A 14,867-nucleotide genomic window follows, 5' to 3' on the forward strand; every position below is an offset into this window, starting at 1 on the left:
CATCCCATGTACACATACATTTCTGATGAAGTGACCCACCGCAGAAAAAACTTGAATACCCCCTGATATAGGCTATAACAGTGCTTAAAGTGTTAAAAAAGGGTGACTGGATAAAAAGGGGAAAAAACAGAAACCAACAGCTGGGGGTGAGAGGTCTATTGGAGTCCATGCCTTGACAGGTTAGGGATGTTTTGGCGGCAAAAAGAGAACCTATACAATGTTTGGCAGGTGGTCATAATGTTATCACTGAATGGTGTATAACAGAATAAGAAAAACTGATAAGTAGGCAGAGAGGGCCCTGCTCGCAAGATTATTCTAGAGAAATGGCAGTAATTTTGTGTTATAAACATTGTTAGTTTGGTAAACTGCCAGAAATGTAATTCTTTGGTAAGATTGTAAAGGTGGTTTTTGCCATTATCAACAATTTCGTTTTCTCAGTTTTACAAAGTGTTAAAGAAAGGTGAACTAGCATTAGATAGTGAGGTAGAACATGTGTTACCAGTGCTGCATTTTAAAATAAGATTATTTGCTGTAAGCGTTTACTGACCCTCTCTACTTTGTAATCTAACAAGTCACTATCCAAGTTGCTCCCTTGGAAAATGGGGAGTGGTTGTATGAAAAACAGGATGGGTTTTATGTGGGAAGTTGCAGTGAAATATACACAGAAAATAGAAGGAATCATACATCAAAATCATTTGGTTTTGGCAATTCTATTTAGTTGCTCAACATATTTATAGAGTAAGATGTAGAAAGCTTAAAAGATCTCTAAGGCCCTTTCTTCATTTGTCGTTTTTCATACACCTATATCATGATGTCGTCTGTGACAGGACCACTTTTTTCAATCAGCCGTAATGGGCATTTCTCATGGATCCACCAAGAGGTCCTTCAATCTTCTCTTTTTAATAACTGAAATGTGCACATCATTAGGGAGACTAAGTGTACCTGGACCAACAGAGTATATTCCATCAAGTTATATAGAAACCAGAATATATCATGAGTAATGGTGGATCCTGCAATATACGTTATCCTATAAAATTACTTTTCTATTAATGAACTAATTAATCTAACTTTTTTTTATGTAATACAAGGTCTGGGCTTTTTATATTTTTCTAAGGATTGAATGGTTAAAAAAACAAGCAAACAAAATATTATTAAATCACATATTTACTTGGTATATATATATATATATTACATTACCCCCCCATCGTCTGCAACCAAAAAAAAAAATGGCATCGATCTTACACGTCACAGAAAATATGATATAGACATTTTTGTTTTATTTGTACAGTTATTTTCTACATCATTTCTACATTAAAGACATTTTATTGCCCACTGGGTTTAATACGCAATATGGATTTTTTTCTGACTAATGTAGCCCATGTACTGCCTGCAGTTCTTCCCTGCCATTAAAGGGGTAAACTGTGATTACCTAAGTTCAGAGACAGATATTTAGAAGTTTTAATTTAACATCTTTGTTTTCGTTAGCACAGATAAAGATTATGTTGCCACGTAAGTTCTCTCTTCCACTTCTCGGTATTTGTAAAATGATTTCAAGTTGTTTTTAAACCACCCTCCTTTAACAGTCCGATGTGCGTTCCATTGATGGATCTTAGCCAAACCTTTTCAAAGGCCCAACAACTTATTGTTGAAAATGAACGAGAGACTGTCAACACCTTCAACCCTAAACAAGGTTGCTGAATTTTCTGGAACAGTATTCTCCTTTTAAACCTTCCTCTTTGCCAAACACCTTGGCCAATATGTAGACCCCAGTGCATCTTCTCAAGCTTAGAACACCTCCACTATTTGAATTAACACCAGATAAATCTCCCTTCTGTCTCCTGCTGATCTTACATCATCTTCACTCTCTTCCACCTTACTCTACTCCTTCATTCTGCCCCTCTGGTTCCCATAGGAAGAACTCGTGGAGTAGAGTATTAACAGTTTCTGGGCACTCCAGCATGACCATGTGACTGCCTTCTTCTATCACCTTTAGAAAAGATACCAGCAAGATCTGTGGGTAAAGGGAAAGTTCCTATTAGCAACAAGAACTGTACACCAAGCCACATGGTTCCATATTACCACCAACTTTTCAACAACTACTTTTCATTAACACATGTACTATGCAGATAAACTGCATTGTTATAGTTGATGTTATCCATCTTATTATTTTTACCATGATCTCTGAAAGAGTTACACAAATATGATTTAAGTTAAAAATACCCACTTAAAGCCACAGAGGAACTCCCTAAATTTATATGTAGCCCATTAATTTCCCCCTGGTAAAATCTAAGGGAGGACTGGAACGTCTTGTCCCCTCTGAAGAAGGTAACCAAGACAGAAACAGGGGTGTCACAAGTGTTCAGTAGAGTTTAGTTATTCACAGATATGTAGTCTACAGTAAGTGAATTTGATTACATAATGTAATGGTAAAATACAAAAATATGCCCCCATACATTCCATTAGTAAAACAAACCAATTTTTTAAAAGCCCGAGCCCCATATTGAACTTATCACATACATTTAATAGTAGATACATGTAGCTTTCACACAGAGCCAATGCAAGTGATAGTACACAATATATAGACATGGATATAAAAGACACTGTGTTATAACAGTGACAAAGGATTCTGTACCTCTGCCATTCTTTGATCCTCGTCTATTGGAACAAATTTGTCGTGCATCCCGTGCACCAGAAGGACTGGGACAGTGAGCTCTGCATGATATACCTCATCCCCTTCTGGCCAGTACTGACCACTCATCATGGCGCGTAGGACGAAGGATGACACATTAAAGGCATTACCCTCCCGGAGGAGCTGCTTTTCTTTGGCACCTTGTCGGGCAAAGCCAGCCCTAGCAGAAGAAATGAAGATAATCAACAACAAACCTAGTTGCATTACAAGACCAAATGCAAAAAAACATCTATCAGTATTTTATGTGTTAACTTATCCACCAACGCCATAAAACAGATCTCTTTTTTGACTATAACTCTATCTTTGGGAGGCACAACCATATAAAGATATGAGCCTTGATGGCAAGGCTTGCAAGCTTACAAAGGGAACCCAACAGTTAGATAACTTACTTGAGAAAGCTCCAGGCGAGGCATGGTGACAGGCAGTGCAGAACACACGTCGGCATATTAAAGATGGAACACAGGCTGGGCTCTAGTGCAGTGGGACCACCCCCATTTATCATGACCACCTTGTGGACCAAGTCAGGATATTCGTGGGCTAGGAAAGTGCAGAAGGAGACTCTATAGAGAGTGAAAAAAAAAACATACAAAAATAAGAGAAGGCCCTAACAAAATAGCTACATCACATGTTATGCTGCATTTGTTCTTCAAAAATTTTGTCTGACTTTATCTAACCCTTTCAAGTGTGCCACTCCCTGATATTTTATCTGTGGCGACAATCTCAGTGCTGGTAACTAGAAAATATAGTCACCTAATAGGCTTGGCAAATCATTGGTGCCAGGTTGTCATGGCGACTAGAAATCACTTCCTGGCACCAGGGAGCTATGCCCAGTATACCAGCTTGGCAACAGGGGGGCACTGAGGCTGGTGCCTGTTGGTGCATGGCACCCAGGTGCCCACGTTATGTGACCCTGTGTGACCACAAGAGGCAGAGACCTGCAGCCCGCAAGCAGTGCAGACAGGTCTGAGGAAGTAAGAGGGAGGGGGTACTGTGTGTTTGTGTGTACTGTGGTGTTAGAGTCAGTGTGCATGTAATGTACTGTAGTGTCACGCTACGTGTGTGTATATGTATTGTGACCGTGTGTTGGTGAATATATGTATAGTGCTAGTGACGGATGGGGGGAATCAAGATTTGGAAAATAAAAAATGACTCCTATATTTGGTTTGGATCTAGAAGCCAGCCACCCTGTGTACATGTGTTCTCAACAATGTTTTTGGAAACCATGGGCCAATTGTGGAGATCTGGGATGTTACATACAGCCCCATCATGCAGTGTGACAGGTCACACAGGGCTTCCTCCTAGCTGCACTCTCTATAACACATATATCTGATACCTCATTGAAAATGAGTTTCACACAAAACACAAATTATTATGGATTAATATTTTAGTTTGTGTTCAGACATAAATAGAAAACACGGTAATATAAAAATGGTGAACTTAATTTCAAAGGCTAATCTGTCACTAGTTGACCTCTACATAAAGAGATTATTATTATTTATTGCCAAGTTCATTTACCCATATGAATGTCCCACTAAGATGTTCCGCTTCTTGGCGTAGCGTTTGAACACGCACCTCATGTCCTCTGCAAGTGCATAAAAGGTATAAGCTGCACCAATATGTGGGACAGAGCTGGTTCCATGCCCTACCAAATCTGGTGCAACTACCTCATAGCCAAGTTTGGAGAAGAAATCCAGCTGCTCCTTCCATATGTCAAGAGAACCTCCAACTCCATGGAAAAAGAACAAGACCACATCAGAATGGGTGCCTTTACAGCCAGTTACCTGTCTTTGGCTATCAACCACCACAACCTTCTTTGGCTTGCGTTTTCTTCGTTTTCCAGAAGGTGCATCACACTCTTTGCCTGTTACCCCTTCAGTGCCAGAGCTAGTGAAATCAGACATCTCCACCTCTACTGTCCCAACAGGCTCTAAGTTTCCATTTCGGCAATGAAGAATTTCAGATCGAAGAGCGGCACCAAGGTTTTCTATCACCAGCTGCCCATTACGATAGACAGTAATACGACGTTTGCAGTGGATCAACCCCTGTCCTGGATTTTTCCCTTCTTCACATTCTACTTCTTCTCCACCTGCTGGCCGGATGGGCAAAATATGACGTACTCTTAGGACCCTGCCAGGTTTCACCTCTAAATAATCATAGCCATCACTGGTCTCCGAGATATCCACAGGACCAACAGAATTCGGAGTCTTGCCAGTCAGGCAGTACATAATACGTTCCGCTATGCTGGTCAGCATGGTCCTGCAAGAAGAAAGCGTGAAACGGGAAAGATCAGGGACAGTCTTCACATATTTTTTGTACAGCCAAGATCACCTGAAATGTATGAATTATAATCTTGTCTTGTGCATACTTATGGATTGGTAGTATGCATACAGGCATAAGAAACCATAAATCATATATTTATTCCCTTTAACTGAAAATTACAAAAAAAACTATATTGTTATAAACTATTGTTTATGTGAGACATGTCCTCATGGAGAATCTCATTGCCCTTTTCAATGCCAGTAACTTTTACTTGGAAGGGTTACAACTGTGGTTAACTTAATCACAAAGAAATGAATGAATTCTTACTACATGTGCCATAGTAGACTTAAGGTGGTAAAGTATCACACCTGAGACACCTGCCCCAGGTTCAGTAAGGTCAGGGGCACACTTGAGTGGCCCAACTATAATTCTCCTGTACCTCCTTCCGCTTCCATAAGCAGATGTGGTGTCAGCGCGGGCAGGACCTTCATCCCTGTCCAAGGCGCCAAGAGCCTTATTTACAGCTCTGCATCACACATGACATGTGTATGCATATGTTACAACATGCTCTGTCAGAAGAGAAATAATTGCCATTAAGAAATAAGATTGATAAAAAAAAACAAAAAAAACTTAGTTAAACCTTTCAGCTCTATGTTATTAATAATGCATGTAAGCATTTCTATTTGTGTGTAAAATATATGTGTAATGTTCTGAAAAAGGTATCAGTTGCTTATGCATGTTAGAATGCAGTACAAGACACGAAACAACTTTCGCCCCCTCAATACACAATGTTCTGCCTGTTCTAATTTACAATGCAAATTTATGGGCCAAAATGCATTGCAAAAAAAACACTATCTCCTGGGACACAAAATCATAATTTAAAACTTAATGATAAACTGCATAATGATATTCTGCTTAAACACAAATGTAATGTATTTTCTAACAGATTTAAATAACTAAGTTCTTGAGAAATCCTTCCGTTGTTTTTGCTTACAGATATACACATGCTGTATGCCATTTATCACTGTTGTGCCAGCTGTCAACTATCTCCAATACAGACTTGTCCTTTGGCCAAAATAGCATATCAGGACTCTTGCAGCAAGATGCGGAACAGGGGGTTGCTACTGAACTCTCAAAGTTACAGGGCCATTTGTCACACACTTACTCAGGCTGTGACCTTGGATGCAGTCTGACAGCCAATCAGCTTGGCACTTACCAACCTGTTTGGCTAAGGAGTCCTGGGTTATGATCTTTTCTTCTCATTGTCACCTGACAGTAAAATGGTTTATATACCGGTACTTCCTCTGTTCTGTTATTCTTTACCTGTTCAAATAATTTAGTGGCTTCTAACCTTATTATGATTATTGTAACAAACTTTGGCTTGACCCTGACCATGTCTGATCTGTATTCCTGTGTACTAAACTTTGGCTTTTCTTGTGTACTGAACCCTGGTCTGATAATGATGATTTATCTATTTGTTCCTGACATTCCTTTGGTAGCCAGTACTTTGGTAAGCAGCAAAGTTATGGTGGCTGAGTGCCCTTCGGCTCATCCTCAAGGGGAAAGGAGGTTGTCATAGGTAAATACCATACTGCCAGATATTGTTAGTCCATCTAAATTGTCACACCATTGATCCAGACGCAGAGGAGATAAGACCCCACTAAATACAGTGACAATATTCACATTCACCTTATCCCAAATCACTACTACAATTTTCTTCTTTTAAAACCATCCTTTGTTGACAGGGCTGCCCAGAACTCCACTAGCACATGGCTAATCTCCGATACTCTGATACTACTAGAATGCATCATCATAACACATCTTCTCAACAGCTTATAGCTGGGGGTGGGGACAAAAGGGGCAAATGCATACGGGGGATTCTGCAGAATACCCCCATGCATTTTCAAGGGTGAATGATACGCATTGAACTGCATATTATAGCTTACGTGTCCCTTTTAACAGATGACAGAGATAACTATTAGCTGACAGATTAGGTGTAACACTGAATGCTGTTGACCCTGTCCTCGCCACTAATCATGCATACCGTGGTGAAGGAAAAAAACTGTAGTAAAATAAAAATAAAAGTTATTTATAGGAAACCCTGCAATGTTACCATGACATTACCCACTAGTCAGAAGAAAAATAACTAAAATATGTATTGACCCCAAGGTGATATCCAGTTGTGCAGCACTAGTAGCAATATATATATATTTTATATATATATATTATATATATATATATATGTACAGACACACACGTACATATGATGCCGTTTCCCGACACTCAGACGTAGCCATCGTTTGAAGACTGTGAGGGAGAAGAAGAGCTCTCGCTGGGACAACAAAGTTAGGGGGGGTGGGGGGTGTAAGTATGTGTGTATGTGTTCAAGTTAGTGTGTGTGTTTAAGTATGTGTGTGTATCTCTTTAAGTGTGTGTTTAATTATGTTAGTGTATGTGCATGTTACTGTGTGTAAGTATGTTAGTATATGTGTGTTTGTTAGCATGGGTGTAAGTATGTTATTGTGTTTATGTTAGAGTGTGTGTAAGTATGTTACTGTATGTGCATGTGTAAATGTTACCATGTGTGTAAGTATGTATGTTAGTATGTTACTGTATGTGCATGTGTACATGTTACCATGTGTGTAAGTATGTTAGTGTGTGTGTATACTAGTATGTTACTGTGTGTATAATTATGTTACTGTGTGTAAGAATGGTACAGTGTCGTAGTGTGTGCGTAAATATATTACTGTATGTGTAACAAGAGCTTGGCGGCCCTCACTATAAGTCTCATGCATTGTTTACTACAACACAGTTGTCAGTATGTATGTAACTTACCAGAGGGGGCAAGGGGCCTATGGGGCCACTTGGCTTTACCTGACCCTGCTGCCAGCCAGAAGAAACCAGGCCTCCCCTGCTTGGTCATGAATGGACTATTATTTATTTATTATTATTACTACCAGATAACGCCTTTTTTTAAATGATCGATTACACATAAATGTCGAAATTAAGCCTAATGCAAACAAACTTGTATGAAGCCTTTCTGACAACCTTTCCAGATTTAGTTGTAAACGCTTTTAAAGCTCTCAGCCATTCAGATTTATGAGATCATATAAATAATAAATCCAGGGAATGGTTTATCTATATCTAAAAGTAACAGAAACGTGATCATTTGATAAGGGCACTTAAATTCATCAATATAATTTAGAAAGAGAAAAAAAAGTGTTGCAGTGTTGTGGCTGGAACTAGGATGCTTATTTTTAGGCTGGATGTTGGCATTTTGTGTAAGAGATGCAGCGCCAGCATATTACTGTATACTGGTATACTGAATTTCCAAGGCACTGCTGATGGTCTCTTCCTTCAATTTAACAGGTAGGGTGTTGGCTGTGATTTCCTGGTAAGCCCCACAGGATACCTGCCAAGATCCAGCAATGAAAAGGCAGGACAGGCAGGAGAATGGCCTCAGCTAGGATATATGTTGATCAGGTGCCATCATGTTGGCGTATAACTGCTGGAGTCTCAGCACACTTAGAGGCAGCACAGCTCTATAGAGAGTTATCGTTAAAGTGCGCTGCACACATTACGATGCAGGAGGCCGTTAAAAGCATTGTATAGTTTAAATGGATGTTAAAAGGCTATTACGCTCATCAGTACTACACACATAAGGGGTTGAGTCTCCAAATACATTGCAAATTGTGCTTTACAAACCAGACTTGCACCTAAATTAGCCTCCATTACCAGAGACGACCCATGGTATAGCAGCATTCTAGGAACATTTATCACAATGACTTGACTTTACTAATAAAGATGAAAAATACCATATAGATCAGCGCCAAAAATGTATTTAAGACAGCAGAGTCTCTAAGGACCCAATAAAACCAGATTCCACCCTCTTCCACTAAATACATTATACAGACACTCATGTACTCTTATTTTATCATAAATCTGAATAAATAAACAGGAGCAGATAACTTGATGGAATTCAGTAATTGCACATTAGTCTATATATATATATATATATATATATTTAATTTGTTTTATTTCACTACATGGAAGGTGTTAATACAATGCACTCAGAAGCAGACTGCTGTCAATTTCCCCCCTGCCAAGTTATCGTGGAAATATCACTTCAGGATGCAGCTCACAGAGATTGTGTCACCATAGTTACAGGATGCAGTCACCATAGTTACTGTATCCACGAGGAAAAGACCACTTGGCCTAGACTGTTCTTTGTCAGTGACCTACATTTTGCTTATCTAACAAGAAGACATCTAACACTCTGTTAGAAATGTACATTTTATTTAGGAACAGTGCGGAAGTAATACATGCGACTTAAAAAAATATATATCTGGTCAGGGTTTTGTCGGCTTGAAATGATAAAGTCAGTTATCATTACGGCAGGGAAAATGGGCAGTTGTCCATTGTTTGGGGGCCCAAAGGAGGTAACCTATGTATCAACAGCCAACAGTACTTTTTTAATTTGATTACCCTACGAACAACCTTGTCTGTTTAAGGCTAGAGGAAAAGACTGAGATGGTGGGAGGGTGAAGAAGACACCCTAAAATAAAGAGGCGCTAGACAGAGTAGGGCCTCCATGTTGAACCTGTGGGTGGACCAAATTCTAACGATTGCCTATAGACCCTAGTGTTGATTATATAAGAGACCAGGTTGATTGAAGTAACGCAAAGCATGCTTGGAACAAGGTAAATACTTAGATTTTGCATGCTAATTAATACATTGCAATATATTGGTTAATATAAAAGGGGACACAGGGTTTCATTTTGTACTCTACTGAAATGTTCTTGAAAGTTGTGGTACATAATTAGTCACCATCACTGAACAGTGTGTGCTAGATGTGATAATTCATGGATTAAAAATACCCATATAAACCCAGCTTCTAAACGGAGCTCTGACCTATATATTGGCAAGGAGAAGGTGAAGGTCTGTAGCCAGCTGGGATTGTTAAAACGACTGACTTGTTACCGCAGACCTGTGAATCCAGAACACACCTAATGTGCTGAAGGTGATGGTTCTGCACATTAATTAATATCTTATTCATATAAGATAACAGACAGGGCAACAAACCCATTCAAAAGGGGGGAAAGGCTGCAAGGAATCCGACATAAGGAAGAATCAAGTGATGATTCTTACTGAACCGCTGCTGTATCTGCCCTGAAGCTTGCTCCTTCATTGGCCGTTTTTGTGTAGATGCCATGGCAACATTTAACCTTATCCTATTGGTTGCTGCCCCCTACACGCTGTCAGAGACACGTTCTACTGTCACCCCCAACTAGCATCTCTACACTCTATTCAACGCTCCATAAAACAGTATACACATCATTAACCCTGTGTGCATGCTTATTTCTCACCACTATCCCCATGCAACATTGTGAAGCAAAATCCTCGACTTCTACCATTTTACCCAGCATTCACATCCATGTATGTTTATGTGTATTTTAACTGTATGGATTGTACGTCATACAAACTACAAATAGCCTTGCCTTTATGTTGTTTTCATAACATACAACCTTAACCCCTTCCTTTCCAGTGACAGCATTTACCCCCCCCTCTCTCCAGCCAGCAGAGAATTATAGGTTAATCTCTACTGAATAGACATTCAGGGCTTTGTCAATCAAAGTATCCCCTACCTGTGTGTGAGAACATAAAATCCATTTATTAAGCTTTTGTCTGCTAGGGAAATGCGCAGTGCGTGGAGCAATTATTTCCCTGAGAGCGACACAAGAATGAATGTCATCCGTATCTGCCCACTGTCCATACGCAGGGCCTGTCCCACTTGCCTGATGTCTTTATGCTTGTCTCCTGGTCCAAAAGTACTGTTATGCTTGCATATGGCGCAGAGAGTAGGTGTCCCTTTTGCTGTTTGGTTTTTTTCATCTTTTTTTCCCATTTTGGCAACTTTCCACTTTAAAACTGTACCTACGACTTTAAAAAACATTTCCTGTGTATGGAGCACCGCTTATAGAATTGGACATCGGCTTTGGATGCGGATGCCTTTTGTCACTCCCATCACTCCTATGTTCCAATGGCACACTGTGTTCGCTAACCCAAGTTTAAGTTTAAAAGGCTAATTGATCATTAGAAAACCCTGTCACAATTATGCCAGTACAGCTAGAAATTGATTTCCATGAAAACAGCTAAGTGCCAGTCCTGATATTTCAGACTAGAGGAAAATGGGGTTAAAAAAGAAGGGATAACTACAAGAGAAGTGAATAAAAGGATATACGATTTAAAAAAGGAAAGTTGGGGTGGGGTGGGGTTCTTGGGACCATAAGTCTCCATAGACCCCCTCATTTCCAATTGGGGTCAATGACAAATGTTTAGACAGAACAGTAACAGTAAAAAAAACAAGAGAACTTTGCATGTTTTCATGTTTATATGACCTTTCTCTGTAAATGTGTTTTTCTAATTCTCTATTCCTTCGCTATGGTTTATTTGAAACAATAGGCAAGTGAACAGTCAGTACTTCAGAAATACACTTAAATACAAAGTATTTCCCCTTTATGACTAAGCATGCAAAAATATTTACAGTATCGCAGCAGGTAGAGCATTTCTTAGTAATTCTCTTCTTGTATAGTTCCAGAATATGGAGTAGAAATATTTCAGACATTTAATATCAACATGGGTAATAAGAAGAAGCTGTTACCTTTACACATTTACAAATTAATTTATTAAAAATGCAGATAGCTTGGTTCTTTTTTAACCTTAGTCGGGAAAATGTGGAAACATTTGCATATCGATGAAGTTGTTAATTATTTTCCTCCATCGTACAAAAAATCAACTATATATATATATATATATATATATATATGCATTATTTTAATTTGTGAACAACATAGTGTATAGAACTGTAAAATGGAGCATTTGGGAAAAGAGACAAATTCTTATTTATTATTATCTTTTATTTATATAGCGCCAACAATCTACGCTTCGCTTCTAACAATGCATACATTCAAAGGGTATAACAAAATTTGAACGGACAGATCCGCTGCAACTGTAAGGAAAAATAAAACTTTGCTGTATCATCTACCATTGGCAGCTACTCAGTCCATCCTCTACTGAGCGTGGGCATCAAATCACATAATGGTAATTACTTAATCAAGTTTATGCATCCCCCCCATAACAGCATTTTATGGATCCTGCTTAGCAACATGTAAAAATAAAATGTCTCCAGGAAACAAATTGATCATACGGCCACCGTAGGTGTTACTTATGTATTTATGTATACACTATATGTTTGCTATAACACACACGGATAACGCCAGCAGTTATAGGTGTCCAGAGTACTGCAGTTCTGGGTGTATATAAAGAAGAAGAATACCCCCCCCTCTCCAATCCTTCAAGTAAGTGCCCATGTCTTACAATAAATCTTTGATCTCCTCCAAGTACATCTCAATACAGATATTTATGAGTTAATAGCGGGACTGTTTGAAGGACTAGAACTGGTAACATGCAGATAAGAGCTGAGAAAGCATTGAATTTTATTGTTACGATCCCTGCAAGGGCATACATTTATAAACTAATTTATAAAGTATTAGTATTATTATAGGGTTGTGAGTTATAAACAACATATAATCATAGCATAACGTGCACATAATTGCACAACTGGCTTAATGTTTATATGCTTTCTGCTACTATTTAAGTTATAACTTCAGCATTCCAAGAAGCTAGCCAAGGCTGACTGTAAGGATTCTTGAACCTTCTGTGAACCCTGTGCCTAAAGCCCCCTCCTGCATGCACTTGTTTGCTAACAAGGGAGACAACCTTGTTATAGTGACTCCATGTAGCCCAGTCCTGCTGGTAGCCACAAAACAGTATATTATACAGAAAATATGTCAGAGTTATTTATCTGGGCTTGCCCCCAGGCATAAAGTACCCTGAGTCAAGAGAAGCTGGTACTTAATGCCTGGGGCAAGCCCAGACAAATAACTCTGACATATTTTCTGTATAATATACTATTTTGTCCAACAAACCTTCACCAAGAGGTCACCAGTAGCCTCTTGCTGAATGTTTGAACAGTTACCTCCTACCTATTCCTTTTATTCCTAATTAGCAGAATTCTAAACACTGACAAGCAACAGGGTAGGGAAACAATTAAGTTGCTACTTAACAATGCATGTCATTCAGATTTCCATCAGTGCCATTAAAACGTAACCTTTTGGAAATATACAAATAGCAGCATGAACAGCACTGTGATAGTTTCTTTTTACAAATGCACAGTCTTGTATTTATTGTTGTTAAACTCCACATCACTTTGCTGAGGAATTTCATCCAACAAAACCTCACTTCTAAAAGGTTAGTTTGGCAAGGTCCATTCTAGTTAAATAGTTTCTTGTTGCTCCTGCTTAAAAGTACATCAAATTTATTCAAATACATCTGCATTTTTTTCATTGCCGTCAAGGTTTCTGATTGATAATTCTACGGCAGATGGTTGTCTTTTCTTTCAAAAAAATGTATATGCTTATTGGATTTACCACTAAATTTGGCCAGTAGCAGTGGGGCAGGCAAAGGGCAACAGACAGCTAGCCAAGTATGTGGGTAGTCATTCTGCTTCTTTGCGTTCTGCGCATTGGGAAGCAATCAGGGCATGTAACTTGGCATCAAGCGCAGGTCCATAAAGGAGTATTAATGCAGATCTGGTTACTGGATCCTAGAAACCCCTGATAGTTGCATGTAATCAATAGTGCGCATTCACTGCATGCCCTAGTTAACATAAGCGTACAGCTCACCAACTGCATTTATAAACCCTGTAAAAAAAAGCATCGCCAAGCGCTTTATTAGAAATCTATGTCTATGTTCTATGTTAGCAATCTGCAGAGCTGGAGTCCCTTGCATCACCTTCTCTCAGATAAGTAGGTCAGATACTGAGTATGAATCATCACATCTAACAGAATAAACTGGCATCTAGTACAGTCTGGGAGCAACTAACTATTACATGCTTTTATCTGGGTCAAGATCAATGGCAACTGAGGGGCTAGGAGAATGGTCTGCACATTATGTGATGCTTATCCAGGACGCTAGGCAAAACAAGGGTTAAAGTTCCTTGGACCAGAAGCAGAAATGTCATGACATTCACACACACACACATATATATATATATATATATATATAAACACACACAAATATATATATATATATATATATATATATATATATACATAAATACACACAAAATTCCAGATACAGTGCAACGCATGCGTGAAATACATAAAGGCGATTCCAGCGCGTGTAAAAGGCGATCGCTTACCTTGTTTGTTTGCGAGAAGGTAGAGAATTGATAGAATCGGCGGGACGGATTTATTTCAGGCTGGGATGTGGGTGGGAGACGGATAAAGAGAGCAAATCCTGCAGCGCAAATCAGCTGCTGAGGCTAATTCTCTTCTCCTGCACCCAGTGCGTGAGGCTTCACGTACAATGCGCAATGTGATGGTGAATACGGGGGATTCTGCTTGGTGTTCCCCATCTCAGCGCAGCGCTACGCCCCCCAAAACATCTTACGCTTTCTCCGGCCGCCTTGCACGCTGTTGCCATCCAGAATCCCAAGGAATCCCTCCCTGGAGGTGTGTGCGGAGCGGACGGAATAAACCTCCTATCAGCATCCACTGCGGGCAGGCAGCAGCAGCCAATAGGGCTGCGCGAAAGACACGGAGCAACTTAGTAACCATGCTGCTCCGAATCTCTTCTACAGGATGTGACAGCTAACCCCTTCTCTGCCGGAAAGGACCCATTTTTCTGCAATACGATGTTTATTTTTGCAATGAAAGTAATAGAGCGGGTTTCTGTCATGCAGATATGACATAACAACATTATTAAACATCAGACATTTACAACCACATCCCAGTCCCTTTATTTAACCCCTTAATGACAAAGCCCGTACATGTAGGGGCTCAAAATGCATTGTTTT

The 14,867-nt window shown here is 39.5% G+C and overlaps 1 protein-coding gene across 2 annotated transcripts; it reads right to left on the reverse strand.

Annotated features, from left to right (window-relative positions):
• Window positions 1–1,255: 1,255 nt before the first annotated feature.
• ABHD8 (abhydrolase domain containing 8) lies at window positions 1,256–14,485 on the reverse strand. 2 transcript variants are annotated; one of them, XM_053465763.1, is made up of 5 exons: window positions 14,211–14,485; window positions 4,205–4,945; window positions 3,079–3,249; window positions 2,633–2,849; window positions 1,256–2,011 (listed from the first exon to the last, which is right to left on the reverse strand). In XM_053465763.1, the coding sequence occupies exons 2-5, from the start codon at window positions 4,939–4,941 to the stop codon at window positions 1,874–1,876; spliced, it is 1,263 nt and encodes a 420-aa protein (XP_053321738.1). In that variant the 5' UTR covers window positions 4,942–4,945; window positions 14,211–14,485; the 3' UTR covers window positions 1,256–1,873. The 2 variants fall into 2 exon arrangements, with proteins under 2 accessions (XP_053321738.1, XP_053321739.1); XM_053465764.1 differs by lacking the exon at window positions 14,211–14,485 and adding an exon at window positions 5,317–5,506.
• Window positions 14,486–14,867: the final 382 nt, after the last annotated feature.

The sequence above is a fragment of the Spea bombifrons genome, chromosome 1, assembly GCF_027358695.1.
Source record: "Spea bombifrons isolate aSpeBom1 chromosome 1, aSpeBom1.2.pri, whole genome shotgun sequence".
Lineage (NCBI taxonomy): Eukaryota > Metazoa > Chordata > Amphibia > Anura > Pelobatidae > Spea > Spea bombifrons.

Excerpts from the sequence above, each read along its gene's own strand:
- ABHD8 (XM_053465763.1), bottom strand. The coding sequence starts at position 4,941 with ATGCTGACCAGCATAGCGGAACGTATTATGTACTGCCTGACTGGCAAG. Across the intron at positions 3,250-4,204 it reads TTAGTGGGACATTCATATGG|AGTCTCCTTCTGCACTTTCC; the intron begins GTAAATGAACTT and ends CACTCTCTATAG. Across the intron at positions 2,850-3,078 it reads CTCGCCTGGAGCTTTCTCAA|GGCTGGCTTTGCCCGACAAG; the intron begins GTAAGTTATCTA and ends TTCTTCTGCTAG.